The following is an 18,328-nucleotide window of genomic DNA, read 5'->3' on the forward strand; positions in this document are numbered from 1 at the left end:
TGAATAAGAAATCATCCTCGACCTGTTCTGAGTGGAGGCTTACGTTGTGAAATTGTGCTGCTCTAGCCACCACTTGAGAGTACGCGGTGCTGTCTTCTGGTGGAGATGGCTTTGTAGGGTATGCCTCCGGACTGTTATCTGACACTGGGGCGTCGTATAGGTCCCATGCGTCCTGATCTTGGTCACCCTGGCTCATGGTGGTGTGAGCTGGGGAGTGTGATGGAGTTTGTGCTGGTGAGACGTTAATCACGGGCGGAGGAGAGGGTGGTGGGGTAACTCTTTTCACCACTTTTGGTTGTGGTGTTTGTTCCGTCTGGAACTCCAACCTTCTCTTTCTCCTAATGGGGGGAAGGGTGCTTATTTTTCCTGTCCCCTGCTGTATGAAGATACGCTTTTGCGTATGGTCCAAATCAGTTGCTTGTAGCTCTTCCTCAAACCTATGCTTCTGCATTTGGGAGGTTAGCGAGTGCTCTTCTGTATAAGAGCCTGAAGCTGGGTCGCTTGCAGTTTGTTTCGGCATCGAAACTTTGTCTGCGTGTTTTTTCGGCTCCGAGGTGACTTTTTTCCTTTTCGGGGCCGAAACCTCTCGGCGTCGATCTGTTTCGGTGCCGCTGTCTCGGCGTCGAGCCGTGTCCACACCGGCATCTCGGTGTCGAGGCTTGTCTCCAGCACTTTCTCGGTCCCGAGAAGGCTGCGTGCCGGTGTCTCGACCGGAGTCGGACGATCTCGGCACTGTTTGGGCCTTTTTCGGTGCCGACGGTCGGTCACCGAATTTATGGGTCGAGCCATGGCCTGGTGGCAGTGGCGTCCCCTGGGCCTTGTAAATGTTCCTGTGAGTGGATTTCGACGTCTTACTCACGGTTTGTGTATCGTTGAATCCTTTGGAGTCTGAGTCTTGGATCGAGAAGGTACCTTCCTCTTCCTGTTCCTCGAACTCCCGTTGGGCTGTCGGTGCGGACGCCATCTGAAGTCTTCTGGCTCGACGGTCTCGGAGTGTTTTTCGGGACCGGAACGCACGACAGGCCTCGCAGGTGTCTTCGCTGTGCTCAGGTGACAGGCACAGGTTGCAGACCAAGTGTTGGTCTGTGTAGGGGTATTTATTGTGGCATTTGGGGCAGAAACGGAACGGGGTCCGTTCCATCGACGTTCTTCAGCACGCGGTCGGGCCGACCAGGCCCCGACGGAGGATCGAAAAAACTACCCCGAAGGGCACCGGAGCTCTTCGATCTTCGATGCGGCGTGGAATCTAAGTACGCCGATCCCGAACGCAACAATACCGACGAAAATCTTCCGAAATTAGCTAATTTTCCGTTCCGAAACTCGGAGCGACAGGAACACGTCCGAACCCGATGGCGGAAAAAAAAACAATCGAAGATGGAGTCGACGCCCATGCGCAATGGAGACAAAAGGAGGAGTCACTCGGTCCCGTGACTCGAAAGACTTCTTCCAAGAAAAACAACTTGTAACACTCCGGCCCAACACCAGATGGCGAGCTATTGCAGAACATGCGTATCTACAGCGACAGATGCCATCGAACATACAGTTTTGCCTCTTCACAAGGCGCAGCAATCCATCTGAAAAGTTTTCAGCCAACAGATTTTTGGAGGGACCGGAATAGGTTGAGGGCGCTCCTCCAGCCAGATACATAATTCCAACCCCCATTAACACCAAACCAGGCGCTCAATCCAATGACAGGACCAGAAGTAGTTTGGGGGGTTCTACCACTCCCGAAGTCATGGCAGAGGTCGGGGAGGTAAAGGAGCCTTTCAAGGAGCCACAATGCACCAGGTGGCCCCAATGGTAAGCACTAGCCCTTCTTCCCTAGGGGTGGGGGGCAGGCTGCAGTGGTTCAGTCAAAAGGGGGCGTCCGTAACAGGGGATGCGTGGGTGCTCCAAATCATGAGGGGTTTCCACAGACTTCTACGGTGCTCCCCCATCAACGCTCAAGTCTTAGACCCTTGGTGTTCTCTCAGGAAGGGATGCGGGTGGTAGACCAAGAGTTGGCAGAGCTTCTGGAGAAAGGAGCAATTACCCAATGCATTCTTTATCCCACGAGGTTCCTGAGCAATAGCTTCCTTGTGGAAAAGCAGGACAAGGGTTACCTGCCAGTCATAAATTTAAAAGACTTAAACCAGTGGGTTGTGTATCGCCATTTCAAAATGGAGGACATACATCTCCTCAGAGATAGTCTGTTACCCAATGACTGGTTGGTGAGACTCGATCTGAACCTCATTGTTCTGATTTTTTCATCCCACAGACTGCTTCTGCAGTCTGAATGCGGTGGGCAGGTTTTCAAATTCACGTGTTCTGATCGGTCTGTCCTCAGCACCTTGGTGCTTCACCAAGGTGTTACGGCCCATCATGGAATGGCTACATGCATAGGGGGGTCAGACTTATAGTGTAACTGGATGACATCTTCTTATTGCACGGAACAGAGCCACTTCAGTCACAGTACTTCGGAGGACAAGATCCCTCCTTCAGGATCGGGGTTCATTGTGAATGTTCAGAAACCAGTATTTGTTCCAGCTCAAGAAATGCCCTTCTTGGGCTTCGAGATCAATACAGTGCTTCCCCAGAAAAACATGCTTCTTATACAGTGGGAGCTGCGCAAAACCCTGGAGAGAGCAAATTCTCTGTCATCTGGCCAGAATTGTAGGCCTGCTGTCTGTCTATCATGGTGATCTTTCCAAGCCCACTGCACTACCATGCTCTTCAATGTCTGAAAGCACAACATCTCAGAAGAGCCCTGACGTATGTACAGGAAGTCAGTCTCTCTCCCGAAGCCCGTACAGAGCTTCGATGGTGACTCGACCACATGCACACATGGAACGGCAAGGCCATCTTTAAGTCTGCCCCGGATCTGGTTATCGAATCTGCCGCCAGGGATGGTGTGTACATTGTGGCAATATTACCACAGGAGGACAGTGATCAACAAGTTCAGAGGCCAACAAAGTGGCCTGCTCCATTCTTTTAAAGATGGGCAACATGACTGATGTGTGGTATATAAACCGCCAGGGGGTACCCGGTTCAAGGTACTGGCAGATCAGGCCATGTATTTTCTGAATTATTGCCTGGAGCACACGTTGTCGGTAACAGCGGAATATATCAGCCGGGGGAAGTCAACCAGACTGTGGACTGAAGGATACAGTGCATGGGAACTAGATCCCTCTCTATTTCAGATCATTATGATAATGTATCAGTGGGATCCATGCTAAGGGGATCTCTTAGCGTCAAGACTCAATCATCAACTACCACGTTTCTTCAGCTGGTGCCTGGATCCTCTTGCAGAAGCAACGCGTGCCTTCTTGCACGACTGGAGTCAGATTTGGGGGTGATCATTGAGATAGCAGACAGAGAGAGATGCAACTGTTTCAAAATAGTGAACAGTGCTGCCTATGCATTAGTCATTGGGGCTGGCCACAGGTGTTTCAGGGTTATATGAAAAAGGAGTACTAGAACATACTGTTTGGTGTACTTTGAGATCGTCCAAACGTCCGTCAGATACACAAAAGAAGTTACATTAAATTACATGATTGTTAAAGTGGACCAGTTCAGTTCTAAGAGGAAAAAATGAGCCAAATGCACTTCTGGCCTGACAGGTGTTTGAGTGTGCAAGAAGGGGCAAGCAAGTGTGTGGACAGTAAGCATGCTCAAATAGCAGGAAAAGACATGAAGCGCAAAATGGTCAGTTGCTGCATTAAAAGTCAGGAACAGTTTTTATTGTGCACTTACCCAGAGCAAGAGTGTAAATGCCTGTGTCCTATTTGGGCCACCTGCCAAGCCAGATTCGATTTTGTCCACAGCACTATGAAGAATCTCATTCAGTTGTTCTCCTGCCAGACAAAGAAAGAAGGAAGGAAGGCTGCATTAATCACTGAAGAACAGCACTAGGCTATAGCTCTGTCAGGCATTTTTTGTGCTATTGCACACAGTTTAATTTAATAACCATTTAGTGATTGAGCTACTTAGGACTGAAATTATTACACTGCTTCAAAGGGACACTAGAAGGAACAAGAAAATGGAGAGAAATGTGCTGCAGGAAGGGGGCATTATTCATTAGAGAACAGCACTGGGCAATATCGCTATCATTCAATGCATGCTTTGTGTGCTAATGCACACAGTTTCATTATTTTAATACCCATTTGGAAGGTGAGCTAGTCAAACGAAAACTATTACCGTGCACTGCTTCTAAGGGAAAGGTGTCAAGGAAAGAAGATGTAAAATGTGGCACAGCCATCTGCACAACCTGCTCAGGACTCTTGCTGCAGGGGTTGCAGAAACTAGACAAAACCCACTGCAGAAACCTATGACACCACAAAAAAATCTTAAGGGGAACAGAGGGAATTTATAACCTCATCAATTTCTTTCCAGGATTGGGTTGGTAAGGATGGGTGGCATAATGGTTTGCTAAGTAACAGAATGAGACGTTGGAATTTGGTATAAGTAGAATTAAAATTTTTTAAAGAGTTATCCAAGTCATTTCTCCCACTGTGTGGTACAAGAATTTTCAGTTGCCCTATTTAAAAAAATGCAGGATGAGTCAATGTATTGATTACAAGTACAGAAAACATGGGTGCAAAAATAGAAAGTCTAGATTTGAGAGAATGTTTTGATTGCTTGCTTTAAAACAAGTATGTATCAGTAGGGCTGGTAAAGTGATTTTCGATATCAATACTGTAAGGGAAATGTTAATTACCCTGCGAGCAGCTGTTTGTAGCATGTAGTGTGGATTCACAAGTTTTGCATACTCCTGCCATCCTGCATACCTGCTGGTCTTGTTTGTTTGCCAGTTGTTTTTCTTCAAAGAAGTCTTTCAAGTCACAAAGTATATGCATGGGTATCAAATCTATGCTAGATTGTTTTCTGCAAAATAGGTGAGAGTAGTATGGAGTGGTGAGAAAACATGATATGATACACATAACTGCAGAAGGGAGAATATAACGTCTGAGAAATAAGAGACCTGTGTTCAGGACCACACACATTTGAGGCAGAGTGTGGCCGTGTGTGAATCTACAGCACTACACTCTAAGAACAGATGCTCAAAGGTTAACATTTTCCATTCGTAGCATGTATTGCTGTAGATATCCATGCTCTGCATAGACTGTAAAGCGGTACCATCCTATAAGTGGTGGCTAGCGCATGGATGATGCAGATGTATGAAATAAGGTTCTTAAAACTGTTTTTCCAACCACGGCTTGTTGTCTAACTAGGATACACAACCAACAGCGTTCAATAAATGTGTGTGGGGTTGACCATGTAGCTGCCTTACATATGTTGGCTCGGAGAATGTTCCCTAAGAAGAACATGGATGTAACCTTCTTGCCAAGTAGAGTGAGCCCTAGTTGCAACTCGGAGGGCTTTGTGACATGAGACCCTAGGGCAGTGGTGAAATCAAAAGGAAGTACCACTGATAGTGCTCACCACTTATGAACGGCAAGTAGCAGTGGTGGGCGTAACGGATGGGAATGTAGAAATAAGCATTGTTAAGTTTTAACGTCGTCATGTAGTCACCTTACTGGAGTAGCGGTATGATATCCTGCACCATCAGCATGTGGAAATGTTTAGACCGAACACATTTGTTGAGCGGTCTGAGGTCCAGAATGGATCTAGGAGAGCCATCCTTTTTGTGGATAAGGAAGTAATGTGATTAAACACCTTTGCCCTGTTGACAGGCAGAACTGGACTGATGACGCCATTTTGAAGGAGTTTCTGGACTTCTAACACAGGCATAGATGTTTATTGCTGAGAAGGTGTTTTTGGAGGTGGGATATGTGGAGGGGTGAATGTTGGGTGGTGATGTGAGAAGTTCTAGGCAACAGGCCAGTGTCGGAAGAAACTATGAAGCCTTCTCCTGACAGCTGTTGTATGGTCAGGCAGGAGGGAAGGGGAGTCACTATTTTGAGGTGGAGGCCCTTTTGCCACAGCCTCACTTCCACCTAGCTCTTTCACGGTCATTCCTTTATGTCTTCTGAAGTAGCCTCATAGAGACTGCTGATGGTAAGCCAGCTGTTGCCTCTAATAAGAGACAGGAGTATGTGGGTGGGTGGTTGCCTGCCCTACCGCTGCCAACTAAAGGAACCACTCAAAGTGGACCAACTCATATCTTGGGGGTGTCTGTCTTTCTGCAGCTCGTCTAGCATCTGGTAAAACCTGCAGGCTAAAGAGGAGTTCACCATCGAATTGCAGTTTTAGCAGATGTGGCTGAATATCTGGTTTAAAACCAGAGACAGATGCAGGCATGGAGGCTGACCAGATTCTTAATTACACAAGATGCTGAATCGGTGGCATCCAGGGCACAATGGATGATGGTGTTGGAAAGATGGAAATGGTTTTACCGTCTGTTACCAATTCTTCACCCCTATGCCTGTACTACTCAGGAGTTTGCTTAAGGAGGCCTTGCATTTCATCCGAGTGTGCTCTTTCATACCGTGAGACTAGGCCAACTGAATTGGCAATCCTCCAGCGTGTAGCCACTTGCTCTGCTCCTCTTTGCTACTGCCACATCTATATTTTTCCTCTCCTTATGTGGAGGGGCAGCATCTCCTGTGGCCTGGGCTTTGCCTAGTGTGGACCAGCAGGAAATCATGGGGATGTACAGTGGGTCATTTGGAGAGCGTTTCTATTTATATTATTTGTCAACCCTGTGTAGGAAAGTAGCCTCTTTCTAGCTTGGTTACCCCCACTTTTGGACTGTTTGACAGTGTGTTTGATAGTGTTCACTTGGATCCTGATAACTAGGATCCCCGTGACTGTGCTCTCTCCTCTAAATGTGGTTGCTCTTAACTTTTTATCCCCACAATTGGAATGCTGGTGCCCTCATGTAAGTTTCTAGTGTTTGGTACCAAGGGCATTGGGGGCCCAGGGGATCCCTATAGGCTGCAGCAGTTATTCTGCCACCCATAGAGAGCCCATGCACAGGGTTCTGCAGGCCTGCCATTGCGGTCTGCGTGAACCGGGTGCACACACCCGTTCTCGCTACAGTAAGTCACCCCTATTATGCCCTCTCAGCCCAGAGGGCAGGGTGCGGGTACCTGTGTGTGAGGGCACCCTTGCACTAGCAGAGGTGCCCCCACAAACTCCAGCTCCATTTTACTGGACTTCGTGAGTGCGGGACGCCATTTTATATGTGTACTGGACATAGGTCACTACCTATGTCCTGCTACATAATGGTAACTCCGAAACTGGGCAGGTTTCGTATCAAACATGTCGGAATCATACCCCAATACTTTTGGAAGTATTGGAAGTATGATTCCATGCACTCTGGCGGCTCCTTAGAGGACCCCCAGCATTGGTACCAACAGTCTTCCAGGGTTTTCCAGGCAGCCCAGCTGCTGTCATCCCTCAGACAGGTTTCTGCCCTCCTGCTGCTTGATCTGATCAAGCCCAGGAAAGCAGAACAAAGGATTTCCTTTGGAAGAGGAAGGTAACACCCTCTACCTTTGGAAATAAGTGTGACTGGCTTGGGAGGGGTAGCCTCCCCAAGCCACTGGTTTGCTTTGAAGGGCACATTTGGTGCCCTATGTGCATAAACTAGTCCACAGCGGTTCAGGGACCCCTAGTCCCTGCTCTGGTGCAAAAATGGAAAATGGAAAGGGGAGTAACCCCTCCAGAGGGTCCCTGGGTTCTGTCATCTTTTTTTTCAAGGTTGGCAGGGAACTCTGGGAGCATCTGAGTGGCCAGGCAGCTGACGTCAGACGCACCCTCGGATAGATAGTTACCTAGTTAGGAGACCAACCCCCCTCTTTGGGCTATATAGGGTCTTCCTCTGGTGTGGGTCCTCAGATTCGGCTTGCAAGATTCCAGCAGGACTCCTTTGCAACCTTCACTTCGACTTCTGGCCTCTGGAACTGGAACTGGAACTGGAACCTCTAGGACCCGACAAGCTGCTTCCAAGAAGAAAAGCCTCTTCAGTAACATTGTTTCCAGGGCTCCTGCAAGCTTTGCAACAATTTCCTCGCTGTGCATCCTCTGAAGACTGCAACGCTTCAGCCTGCACAAGAAGAAGGAAGACTCTCCCTTGGAGGGAATGAGTCACTCCCCTGCAGCCGCAGGCACGTACAACAAGCAACGACCGGCTGCGTGGATCCCCTCTCCTGCTGAGCTTCGTGGATCCTGCATCACGGGTGGTGGTCCGGAGTAGTCCTCTTGGTTCTCTCTGCCAGCTGTCCAACTTTGGTGGAGGTAAGCCTTTGCCTTCCCATGCAGGACAGTAACCCCATGCACTGCATCTTTTGCAGCTGCCAAGGCTTGTTTAAATCTACTCCAAGGGATCTTCAGGCGACGTGCATCTCCAGCCCCCAGCACTCCATCCTGCAAAGCACAGCCTCCTGCGTGGGTCTCCGGGGTGGGATCCACTTTGGTAGTGCTCCGTGGGCTCCTTCTGCGACTCCTGTGTCCCCATTCTGTGGGACTCTTGTGGGTGCTGCCTCTGCTCTTGTGGGCTCTCTGCGACGGTGAAGGTCCCCTGTGACTCCCCCTCCTGGGTTGAGTCCTCCTGGGCCTTGCTGGTCCCCAGCAGCACCTCTTTTCCACTAACTGCAAGTTGTGGAAATCCTGCACCCACACCCGTATTCTATCTTCCTTCCAGGGTGTGATATCTTCTGCTTCCATCTGGAACTCTTCTCCAGCCCCTGGGCTGCAGTGCTGTCCTGTTCTTCAGTACTGTCGACTAACTCCTGCATCCACAGATGGGTGGGTAGTATCTCCAACTCCTCTTGGACTCCACTGTGACTCATGGACTTGGTCCCCTCTCTCCATAGGTCTTCTTTCTTCAGGAATCCACAGCTGATTTTCATCCAGCCTTCTCTAGGTGGCTTATTTTTCTTCTTTTCCTCCTTTTGGGTGATTTAGGGAAAAATCCAGTGTTTTACTCCTGCATTCCTGGTCGCTGGGGGGTACTGCGTTACTTACCTTTGTGGTTCTCTAGTACTCCCAGCTCCCCTCTACACATTTTACTTACCTAAGTGGGGGTACCTTGTTCGCATTCTATTTTTTTTGTATATGGTTTGTGCTCCCCCTAGGGTCACTATTGGTTATTATTGTTTGCACTGTTTTCTAACCTTTTCTATGCCTAATTCTGAGTGCTAGTGTACATATTTAGTGTATTACTTACCTCCTAAGGGTGGGGCAACTGTCTAGTATTTTGTGGTGATTTGAACCAAAAATAAAGTATCTTTCTTTTTGTACAACCGAGTGTTTTTTTTCATGTGTGTAAGTGCTGTGTGACTACAGTTGTATTGCATGAGCTTTGCATGTCTCCTTGATAAGCCTTGGCTGCTCATCCACAGCTACCGCTAGAGAGCCTGGCTTCTAGACACCGCCTACACTTCACTAAGAGGGGATACCTGGACCTGGAATAAGGTGTAAGTACCATAGGTACCCTCACACACCAGGCCAGCTTCCTACACCCTGGAAATAACTATCCTGGCTTTTGCAGACTCCTTGAAGGTGTATTTGTTAGTCTTGAGCATACCTTTAAGTACAGGGAGGAATTATACTGTACACTAGGTTTTGCATAGCATCTCTATCAGGAAGTCACTCTCTTCCTGGAGGACGTTATTACCAACATTATGATAAGCGGCTGACCTCTAAATTACTTTGTGATAAGATGTAGTGTCATCTCGTTGGGTGGTGGGGATTGGGCGAGGAGACTTTGGAGACGGCCTAGCTGTGTACAGATTCGTGTCACCTGCAGGACCAACAGTGTAGTTGTCCCATGGGTTGTCAATTGGCACAGAGTCATAAGGTGTATCACAGGGGTCTGCAGGGTGAAGTGAGCTGCCTTTCCCAAAGAAAGAATGGTGTGAACCCCCTGCTGAGTATGGAAGAGATGTGTGGAGAAGGTAGTGTTAATTAAAGAGGGGTTATGGGGGAGGTGAATGAGAAGGAGGAGGAAGTCGAGCGAGAGAGCTGGCGACCCTGTTCTTGTGCCTTTTGAGGTTAGCACATGGGGGAGGCTCCAAAGCAATTTCACCCTCAAAGGGGACCTCCACTTTCATGGCAATCCCTCTGTTGGCTTCAGTGGGGAGCTTTGTACTGATCTTGTCTGACTGAAGATGTATGACAAAGCATTACTGGAAAACATCCAACTCTTTCTGCAGCCACTGGAGGATGGGTTGCTTTGACTACTCAAAACTTCTGTTGAGGGTGTTTTTGTCCTCAAGTGGGATCTGAGCTGACAGAAATTTTGACGCTGAGAGGGGTTTTACATCAACAAGGGTTTTGGCACCCAGGCATACTTCAATGCCGGAAATGAAGGTCTTTTCGGCTTTGAAGGTCTATGCAGAATCTTTGGGTTTAAAGGGCGCATTGTTATTGCGCCAGAAGGGAGGAGCATAGTCGGCTCTGAACACTTGGGTTGGGCACCAACCAAACATGGCCAAAAAAACATAAAATAGGTGATGGAAGGATGCTTGCAATAAGTCTCCACCACTCAATTGCTCAGTGTAGCATTCCAATCCATCATTCTACTGCCCACTATGTCACCTCACTTTGGACCAAGCTATATGCAAATTAGTCTTGAACCTCTTCCAATAGGAGCAGTCCAGTCCAAACTGCAAAGCCAGGTTCTCTCTGTACCGGAAGAAAAGAAACTAAAGACTGGTTTCATCCTGATTGGGGCTCATCAGTTGGGAGTAGCTTGGTTTCAGTGGCACAGTGAGCATGGGACTCACGTCTGGGTATACCTTTGACTACATAAGCCCTTAACTAGGACAAAAATGGGCCTGGGTAACGTTTGTTCTGGTTTAGGGAAAAGCTGCCCCAGCAGTTCAGGCTGGACTGTTCCCACTGCAGCAGGGTCCCCCGCAGCCCCCTAAAATAAAAAAATCAACATGTGGTTGTCCTGGATGAGCACCAAGACACCCAAAATATAAAATAAGAATAAGAATCAGGAGCCGCTCAATAATTACTCACTGTTCCAAGCGAGAAGCTCCCCATAATGCCCTGCAAGAGTTTCTTAGTTACATGTTTTTAGAGCATGGTGGTGCCCCTAGAAGAACAGGGTCACCATTAAGCATTTGTTTATGTTGGGATGGTCTGCAGGAAGTGCAGCAACCCCCAGGCAACATTTTTAAAAAAGTAAGGTTGGGTCTGGCTGCATCGAGGGGTGGGTGGGTTTGAACACAGGGCCTGGCACCAGGTCAGGCCCTCAAGCCAACCCTGGGCCGTGCATGGCCAAAGGATGCGAGGAGGCAGGGGTAGTCTTCTGCCCCCAGAGTGGGGGTAGTTAGATGCTGGGCATGGCAGCTCCGATTGGAACTGGTGTTACACAAGGTAATGACAAAAGCCATTGCATTGTATGGTATTTGACCAGTCCAAAGCTGTAATACTGTGCCTGGAGTGGTAAATGGCTTTTGTCATTTTACAGCTCGGCGAGGATGACACTATGTCAATCCTATGCTTAAAGACTTTGCTGTACAAATGGCAAAAGAATTTGTCTCTATCTAGCTCGGCGGGAATAGCACTGTGCTGATCCTATGCTTAAAAACTTTGCTAGATAAACAGACATTTGAGGTGAGCAAATCTAGAGTGTCGCTGGTGTTGTAGAGTGTTCCTTATTGGAGCTGCTCTCCACCTAAATTTGGGAACTACCCAGAGTTCTCGCTTGTATTTTGCATATTTTATGCGTCACTCTAACCCTGAAAGGGATTTGTTTTGACTTATACTGGGTGCTCCCTTGTGTCTGGACAAAGTTAAACTCCTCTGAAGAGCTCTAATGAGAGCGAAACACGTGTCAGGGGTTGCTTTACTCATTCCAGGTTGGCTTGGATGGTATTTGACCAGTCCAAAGCTGTAATACTGTGCCTGGAGTGGTAAATGGCTTTTGTCATTTTACAGCTCGGCGAGGATGACACTATGTCAATCCTATGCTTAAAGACTTTGCTGTACAAATAGCAAAAGACTTTGTCTCTATCTAGCTCGGCGGGGATAGCACTGTGCTGATCCTATGCTTAAAAACTTTGCTAGATAAACAGACATTTGAGGTGAGCAAATCTAGAGTGTCGCTGGTGTTGTAGAGTGTTACTTATTGGAGCTGCTCTCCACCTAAATTTGGGAACTACCCAGAGTTCTCGATTGTATTTTGCATATTTTATGCGTCACTCTAACCCTGAAAGGGATTTGTTTTGATATATATATATATATATATATATATATACACACACAAATTAGACCTCACCCCCTCTTTTTTGCCCACAAACCTTGATTTTATAGTTTTTTTTTTTACACTTTTTGGGGTAACCCTTCTTTTTTATGTACTAACCCCTTTCCTCCCTTTACCCCAACGCACAGCTGAACCTTAAATTCCTTCACCCTTCAATTACCCTCACACCCTTTACCTTTACCCATCCCTAAACCCTAAAATTACACTTACCCCCTTTATCTGTACGCAAAAAGCATGAAGAGGAAAGGCACGTGTGGAGTAAAAGCACATGTGGAGTAATGGCAGAGAAGTAAAGGCTAGGTGGACTAAAATTTGTAAAGTTTAAAGACCATTTGAACAGAACAAATTCCTTCCAATAAACAGCATTACAAATAAATAAACCATTGCCGACTGCTTCTTTCCTGCTGACACTGCAAAGGACGAAGCAAAAGGCCTTGAGGTTACCTGCAGGACACTTGTTCACCAATCCTGCAAAGGACTTGGAAGCTGAATCGCAAACAAAAGGGCAGAAAGAACGGCTACTCAGGGACAGCAATTGGTGTAATAGTCGTGTTTGGTTAGGAATTATCACCTGCAAATCAAATGAATAGATAATTAGAAAACTTAATGGAATCAAACATCACAGCACATAAAAAATATACAATATTTATTCCTCTGTAAAACAGGAAAACAAAAGCTGAGAAAAAAGCTGTTTCCTGTACGAGAAATAGCTTTAAAAGGTGTTTGTAATTATTTCCTTATTGTGAACAACTGAACTGCAGTGGTATAGCATAACTACAGCATAAGAGGAACTGGTGTAAGTAAGTGTTAGACCCGACAGCCTTCGGGTGGTCATCCCCCAACTTTTTGCCTGCCTCCCTCCATTTCTCTAACACTGTTTTTGTTGGTTTTTAGGACTCTGCACACGTTACCACTGCTGACCAGTGCTTAAGTGCATGTGCTCTCTCCCCTAAACATGGTAACATTGGTTCCTACCCAATCGGCCTATTTTACTTCCTTGTAAGCCCCTAGTAAAGTGCACCGGAGGTGCCCACGCCCAGTAAATTAAATGCTACTAGTGGGCCTGCAGCACTGATAATGCCACCCACATAAGTAGCCCCTTAACCACGTCTCAGGCTTGCCATTGCAAGGCCTGTGTGTGCAGTTTCTTTGCCACTTCTACTGGGCATTTAAAACTACTTGCCAAGCCTTAAACTCCCCTTTTTCTACATATATGTCTCCCCTAAGGTACTTATCTAGCTTTTCCAACAGGCAATTAATTACTTGTTTTGGTTAGGGCTCTACTCCCAGGCTTGTGCTAACCCTGGCGACCTTCTGCCCTGTCTGTTTTCTCGTTTTAAAACCAAGCTCTCATATTCCGCCCAAATCAAATCAAATCATTAACATTTATAAAGCGCGCTACTCACCCGTGCGGGTCTCAAGGCGCTAGGGAAAAAGGGCGGGGGGGGGGGTTACTGCTGCTCGAAAAGCGAGGTTTTTAGGAGTCTCCGGAATGCGGAGTGGTCCTGAGGCTGGTGGGGAGGGAGTTCCAGGTCTTGGCTGCCAGGAAGGAGAAGGACCTCCCACCCGCAGTGGAGCGGCGGATGCGAGGGACGGCAGCGAGCGCGAGGCCCGAGGAACGGAGGAGACGGCTGGGGGCGTAGAAGCTGATGCGACGTTTGAGGTAATCCGGTCCCTTGTTGTGGAGGGCTTTGTGTGCATGGGTGAGAAGTCGGAAGGTGATCCTTTTGCTGACTGGGAGCCAATGCAGCTGTCTCAGGTGTGCGGAGATGTGGCTGTTGCGGGGTACGTGGAGGATGAGGCGGGCCGAGGTGTTTCGAATACGTTGCAGGCGTTTTTGGAGCTTGGCGGTGGTCCCAGCATAGAGGGTGTTGCCGTAGTCCAGGCGGCTCGTGACGAGGGCGTGGGTCAGGGTTTTTCTAGTGTCTGCGGGGATCCAGCGGAAGATCTTGCGGAGCCTGCGGAGGGTGAGGAAGCAGGCGGAGGACACGGCCCAGAGTTTCAAATCCCACTTCCAACTACCCTGCCTAGGGCAAGCTGGCCATTTCGTGTTCCTCATTATCTCCCTCTTTGCTAGTATATATACAAGGTCCTGCAGTCTGCTAGTGGCCCTAATCTTGCGAGTGTGGGGGAACCAATGGAGGAGACAATGTCCAGGTGTGCATGGGATAGCTCGATCCAGGACCTACGCCATGTGGGTCATTACCCCTCTCCAATAGGCGGTTAGGTTTGTACAGGACCATAGCATGTGTAGGAACTCTGCAGCTGCTTCTATGCAACGTGGGCACTTAGCATCTACTACTTGAAAGTGTTTGCAGGACTCTCTAGGCGTGAGATAGACCCTTTGTAATACGTAGAAGTGTATTAGTTTAAATCGGGTGTTTCTAGAGACCTTTGGCGCTCTCTCTAATATCTGTCCCCAGGACTTCTCTGATATCAGGATCCCAAATTCCGTCTCCCACTTTATTCGCAGAGCCTCCAGGGAGTGCAATGCTGCCGCTTGGGTTGCCCTGTATAGGCAGGTTACTGCCCTGAAGGTACCTTCCAACGTTACTATATAGCTGCTGACGCCACAAGGCTGAGGTTCTATTCGCCCCGTGTGCCAATGCTTTTGGATGGTGAGGATAACAGCACAATGTAGCAGGGAGTGGCCTTGTGGGAGGTCATATTCCTGCCGGAACACCACAAAGGGCAGAAGCTCCCCATCTCTGTACAAGTCCCCTATCCGTGTATCCCCCGCATCTACCCAGGATGTGATGCCCCCCCAATCTCCACGTTGGGGCACCCATAGCAGCCAAGCCATTGGCATGTCAGGTGAGTAAGTTGTACCCATATCTGTTTTTTGGAGACATCTCTTCCAGCATTTGCGTATGACTTGGACCTCGGGGTGTCTATGTGAGTGGGTCCAGTGAACTTTAATATCGTTCCCACCAATTGAGGAAGATGGGGGACCGTTGATGCCAAACTACCAGTCAGGAGTCGGTGCCATGCTATCCACTAGGTCAGCCATTGTAGTTGAGCGGCAAGATAGTACGATTCGTAGTCCGGGACCACCAGTCCCCCCTCCGTCCTTGGTGGCGAGGGCCACTCGGCGCCTCCCAGGCCCCCAAATGAACGCAGTAATCAGAGAATCTAACTCCCTAAAGACCGCAGCAGGTATCCAAAGCAGCAGGACCGCAAAGTAGTATGAATCTTGGCAGAGCCACCATTTTGAGAAGTGCTATTCTCCCTGCCACCGACAAAGGAAGTGTCTTCCAAAAGTCCAGACTAGTTTTCAACGCTCTAGTGGCTTTGCCTATGTTACCCTCTAAAAGATCAGCCATAGTGTCAGATTTTGACTACCAGGTAGGTCATGCACCTAGGTACCCAGGGAACATGTCCTAAGTCCTCCGGTGGGTCACAGTCTGCTGACAATGGGTAGAGTTGTGATTTTTGCCAATTCACCCGTAGCCCTAATAACATGCCAAACTGTTCTAGGAGCGTCCGGGCCCCCCTTAGTTACGATGTTGTATCTCGTAGGAACATAAGCAGATCGTCTGCATAGAGCGCTATGCAGTGAGAGGTATCAGCGTGCTGTGGTCCCTGAAACCAATGAGATGTCCGCACTTGGGTGGCCAATAGTTCCACTGCCAGTGCAAATAGCAAGGACGAGAGGGGAACCCCTGATGTGTGCCCCTCTCCGCTCTGTATAATTCAGATATTGTGGTTCCAGTTTGCACACAGGCTTTGGGGTCTGTGTACAGCAGCTGTGTCCATCTAATAAACCCCACCCCCAGCCCATACTTTTTAGTGCCATTCCAAGCTGTCGAATGCCTTCTCTATGTTGACGGCAAATACAGCAGCAATCTTTCTTTCAGGAATATTAGCATCTAGGAGGTTGATAACTCTGCGGATATTCTGGGCTGTGTTAGGAGTGGGGATAAACCCTGCCTGGTCCGTGCGGACCAGGCGAGTCATGAAGGGTAGCAGTCTCGTAGCAAGGATCCGACTGAGGATTTTATAGTCCGTGTTAAGCATGGATAGCGGCCTATAGGCCCCGCTGTGATGTGTAGGTTTGCCAGGTTTCAACAGTGGGGCTATCAGCACCTCCCTGGTTGTGTCCGGAAGGTGTCTCAGGTCTATTGCCTCTTTGTACAGTGTCCCAAGTTTGGGGGCAAGGTCATTAATGTATGTGGCATAAAATTCTATGGGGAGTCCATCTGTGCCCAGGGCTTTCCCTCTTGCAAGGCCTTTTCTGGCCTCTCGGATTTCCGTAACTTTGATATCCCCTCCTAAAACATATTTTTCTCCCCCGGTGAGGTTCCGGTGTGGTAGTGCTTCTAGGAAAGCCCGAATGTCAGCCTCCCTACTGTGTGTGATGCTGGTGTATAGAAAGGTGTAGAAGCTAAAAAATGTAGGTTGATTTATTCCTGTCGGAATATCCTCTGCCCTGTTAAGGTATACATTTCCATAATGGTCATCCCCCAGAAGTATGCCCGTTTTGTCCCTTTCAGCATGCGCTCTTATCATATAGTTTTTGCAGTCAAAGTGACAGAGCCTTTCATATAGTTTTTGTAGTCAAAGCAACTGAGCTACTCTCTTCCTAGCCCCACTCACCTCCCTTTACAGCTCAGGGTGATCCGGCTGCCGTTTTTCGAGTGTTCGTAACGTGCCCTCCGCAGCCATGACTTCCCCTAGTAGTGTCCTCCGGATTCCTACCGATTCGGCTATACAATTCCCTCGTATCACTACTTTAAATGCATCCCATAGGATCTGGAGAGAAGAAGCAGTGGTCTCATTTCCCGCAAAATATCGTCTAATGTGACCCCCCTCTCTATTCCCGGAAACGTGTCTAAACCGATATGTAAGTCATGCATATTTGAAAAGAAGGAGTAGTGTCTGGTGTGGGGGTTAAAGTATCTCCATGAGTCCACCAAGCCCCACTCGGCCTACCATGCTGAAAACACATCAGCTATTATACAGACTGGGGAACTCCCAGACGGGGGATGTGATCTGTCTATGTCAGGATTGGCTACTCAGTTGAAATCTCCTCCCATCAGTACTGTGTGCATTAAGTGAGGGGCCAATGCCCCTGAAAGGTGCCCCAGGAATGCTCACAGATCAGTATTTGGTGTGTAGATACTAATGAGTGCTATGTCCCTTCCCTCCAGATGCCCAGCGACCACCACAAAGCGGCCATTGGTGTCAATGACTGGCCCTGTTTTTTGGAAGGGGACTCCCACCCTAATCCATATGAGAGTTCCCTGAGCATAAGCAGAGTATGATGTGTAGTACACCTGGCCCCTTCACCTCTTCTGCAATGTCACTCCCTCCGATGCAGTCATGGGTGTTTCCTGCAGCACTGCTATGAGTCCCTCTGCTCAGTAAACAGAACACTTTGTACCGCTTAGTCACACTGTGCAAACCCCCTAATATTCCAGGACACAATCTTATAGTTCTGTGGTGCCCCTATTTGGTCTGCTTGTTATACAATTCCTGCTATGCATTCCCCTGCCGTATGCAGTTTGTTTCGGCCAATCTTCACTCGCCCGATTTATGCTTCTAGGGATGCAGCGGCAGCATTCCCGTAACCCAACAAGCTCCCAGCTCCCATGCCCCAGGACAAGTGGAAAAACAACCCCCACCCAAACTAATAGTTAATCAAAGAACTCTCTTATGAGGTTCGCGAAGCAAGGCCCAAGGCGGTGCAGGGCTCACAGCTCTGGGTCTTGCCCCATCGAGACTCTGGTGTCCTTTGAGCCGCTTGTCTTGCCCTCCCTTAAGCACCATGAGGCGGTCTTCGCAGTCCTCATTTCTACTTCATTTAGGAGCCTCATATGGAATCCTCTGAGGTCCCCAATGTTACTATCAGCAGTTCCATGCTAGGTGTCGCTGAGGACCCAGACTCCCCATCGGACTCTGAATGTTGCACACCTTCCTCTGTCGCTGCAGACTGGGGGCTGGCCTCGCCTCCACCTAAGGATGCCATGGTGGCTCTTTGCCTCTCTCTCCGTGCTTCCTCCCAGGATGGCGCCGCCTCGCTGCCCAGACTGCTGACGATGACTCCGGGGTCAATTCCCATTGTGTGTCTGGTTGTGGTCTGCCCTTGGTTGTCCATCTAGCCATTCTTGCGCCTCCTGCGGGGTTCGGAAGAAGAGTGCCCCCATCCCTCTGCCACTCTCAGCG

General features: G+C 48.6%; 1 protein-coding gene across 1 annotated transcript in view; it reads right to left on the reverse strand.

Annotated features, from left to right (window-relative positions):
* Positions 1 to 18,328, reverse strand: part of MMS19 (MMS19 homolog, cytosolic iron-sulfur assembly component) — a 493,377-nt gene that overhangs the window by 107,406 nt on the left and 367,643 nt on the right. Inside the window, exons 23-24 of the mRNA XM_069239619.1 lie at positions 12,608 to 12,734; positions 3,733 to 3,833 (exon numbers count right to left, since the gene is read on the reverse strand). Of these exons, the coding sequence (XP_069095720.1) occupies positions 3,733 to 3,833; positions 12,608 to 12,734 (228 nt within the window). The remainder of the gene's footprint in view (positions 1 to 3,732; positions 3,834 to 12,607; positions 12,735 to 18,328) is intronic.

The sequence above is a fragment of the Pleurodeles waltl genome, chromosome 6 (genome assembly GCF_031143425.1).
Source record: "Pleurodeles waltl isolate 20211129_DDA chromosome 6, aPleWal1.hap1.20221129, whole genome shotgun sequence".
Classification (NCBI taxonomy): Eukaryota; Metazoa; Chordata; class Amphibia; order Caudata; family Salamandridae; genus Pleurodeles; species Pleurodeles waltl.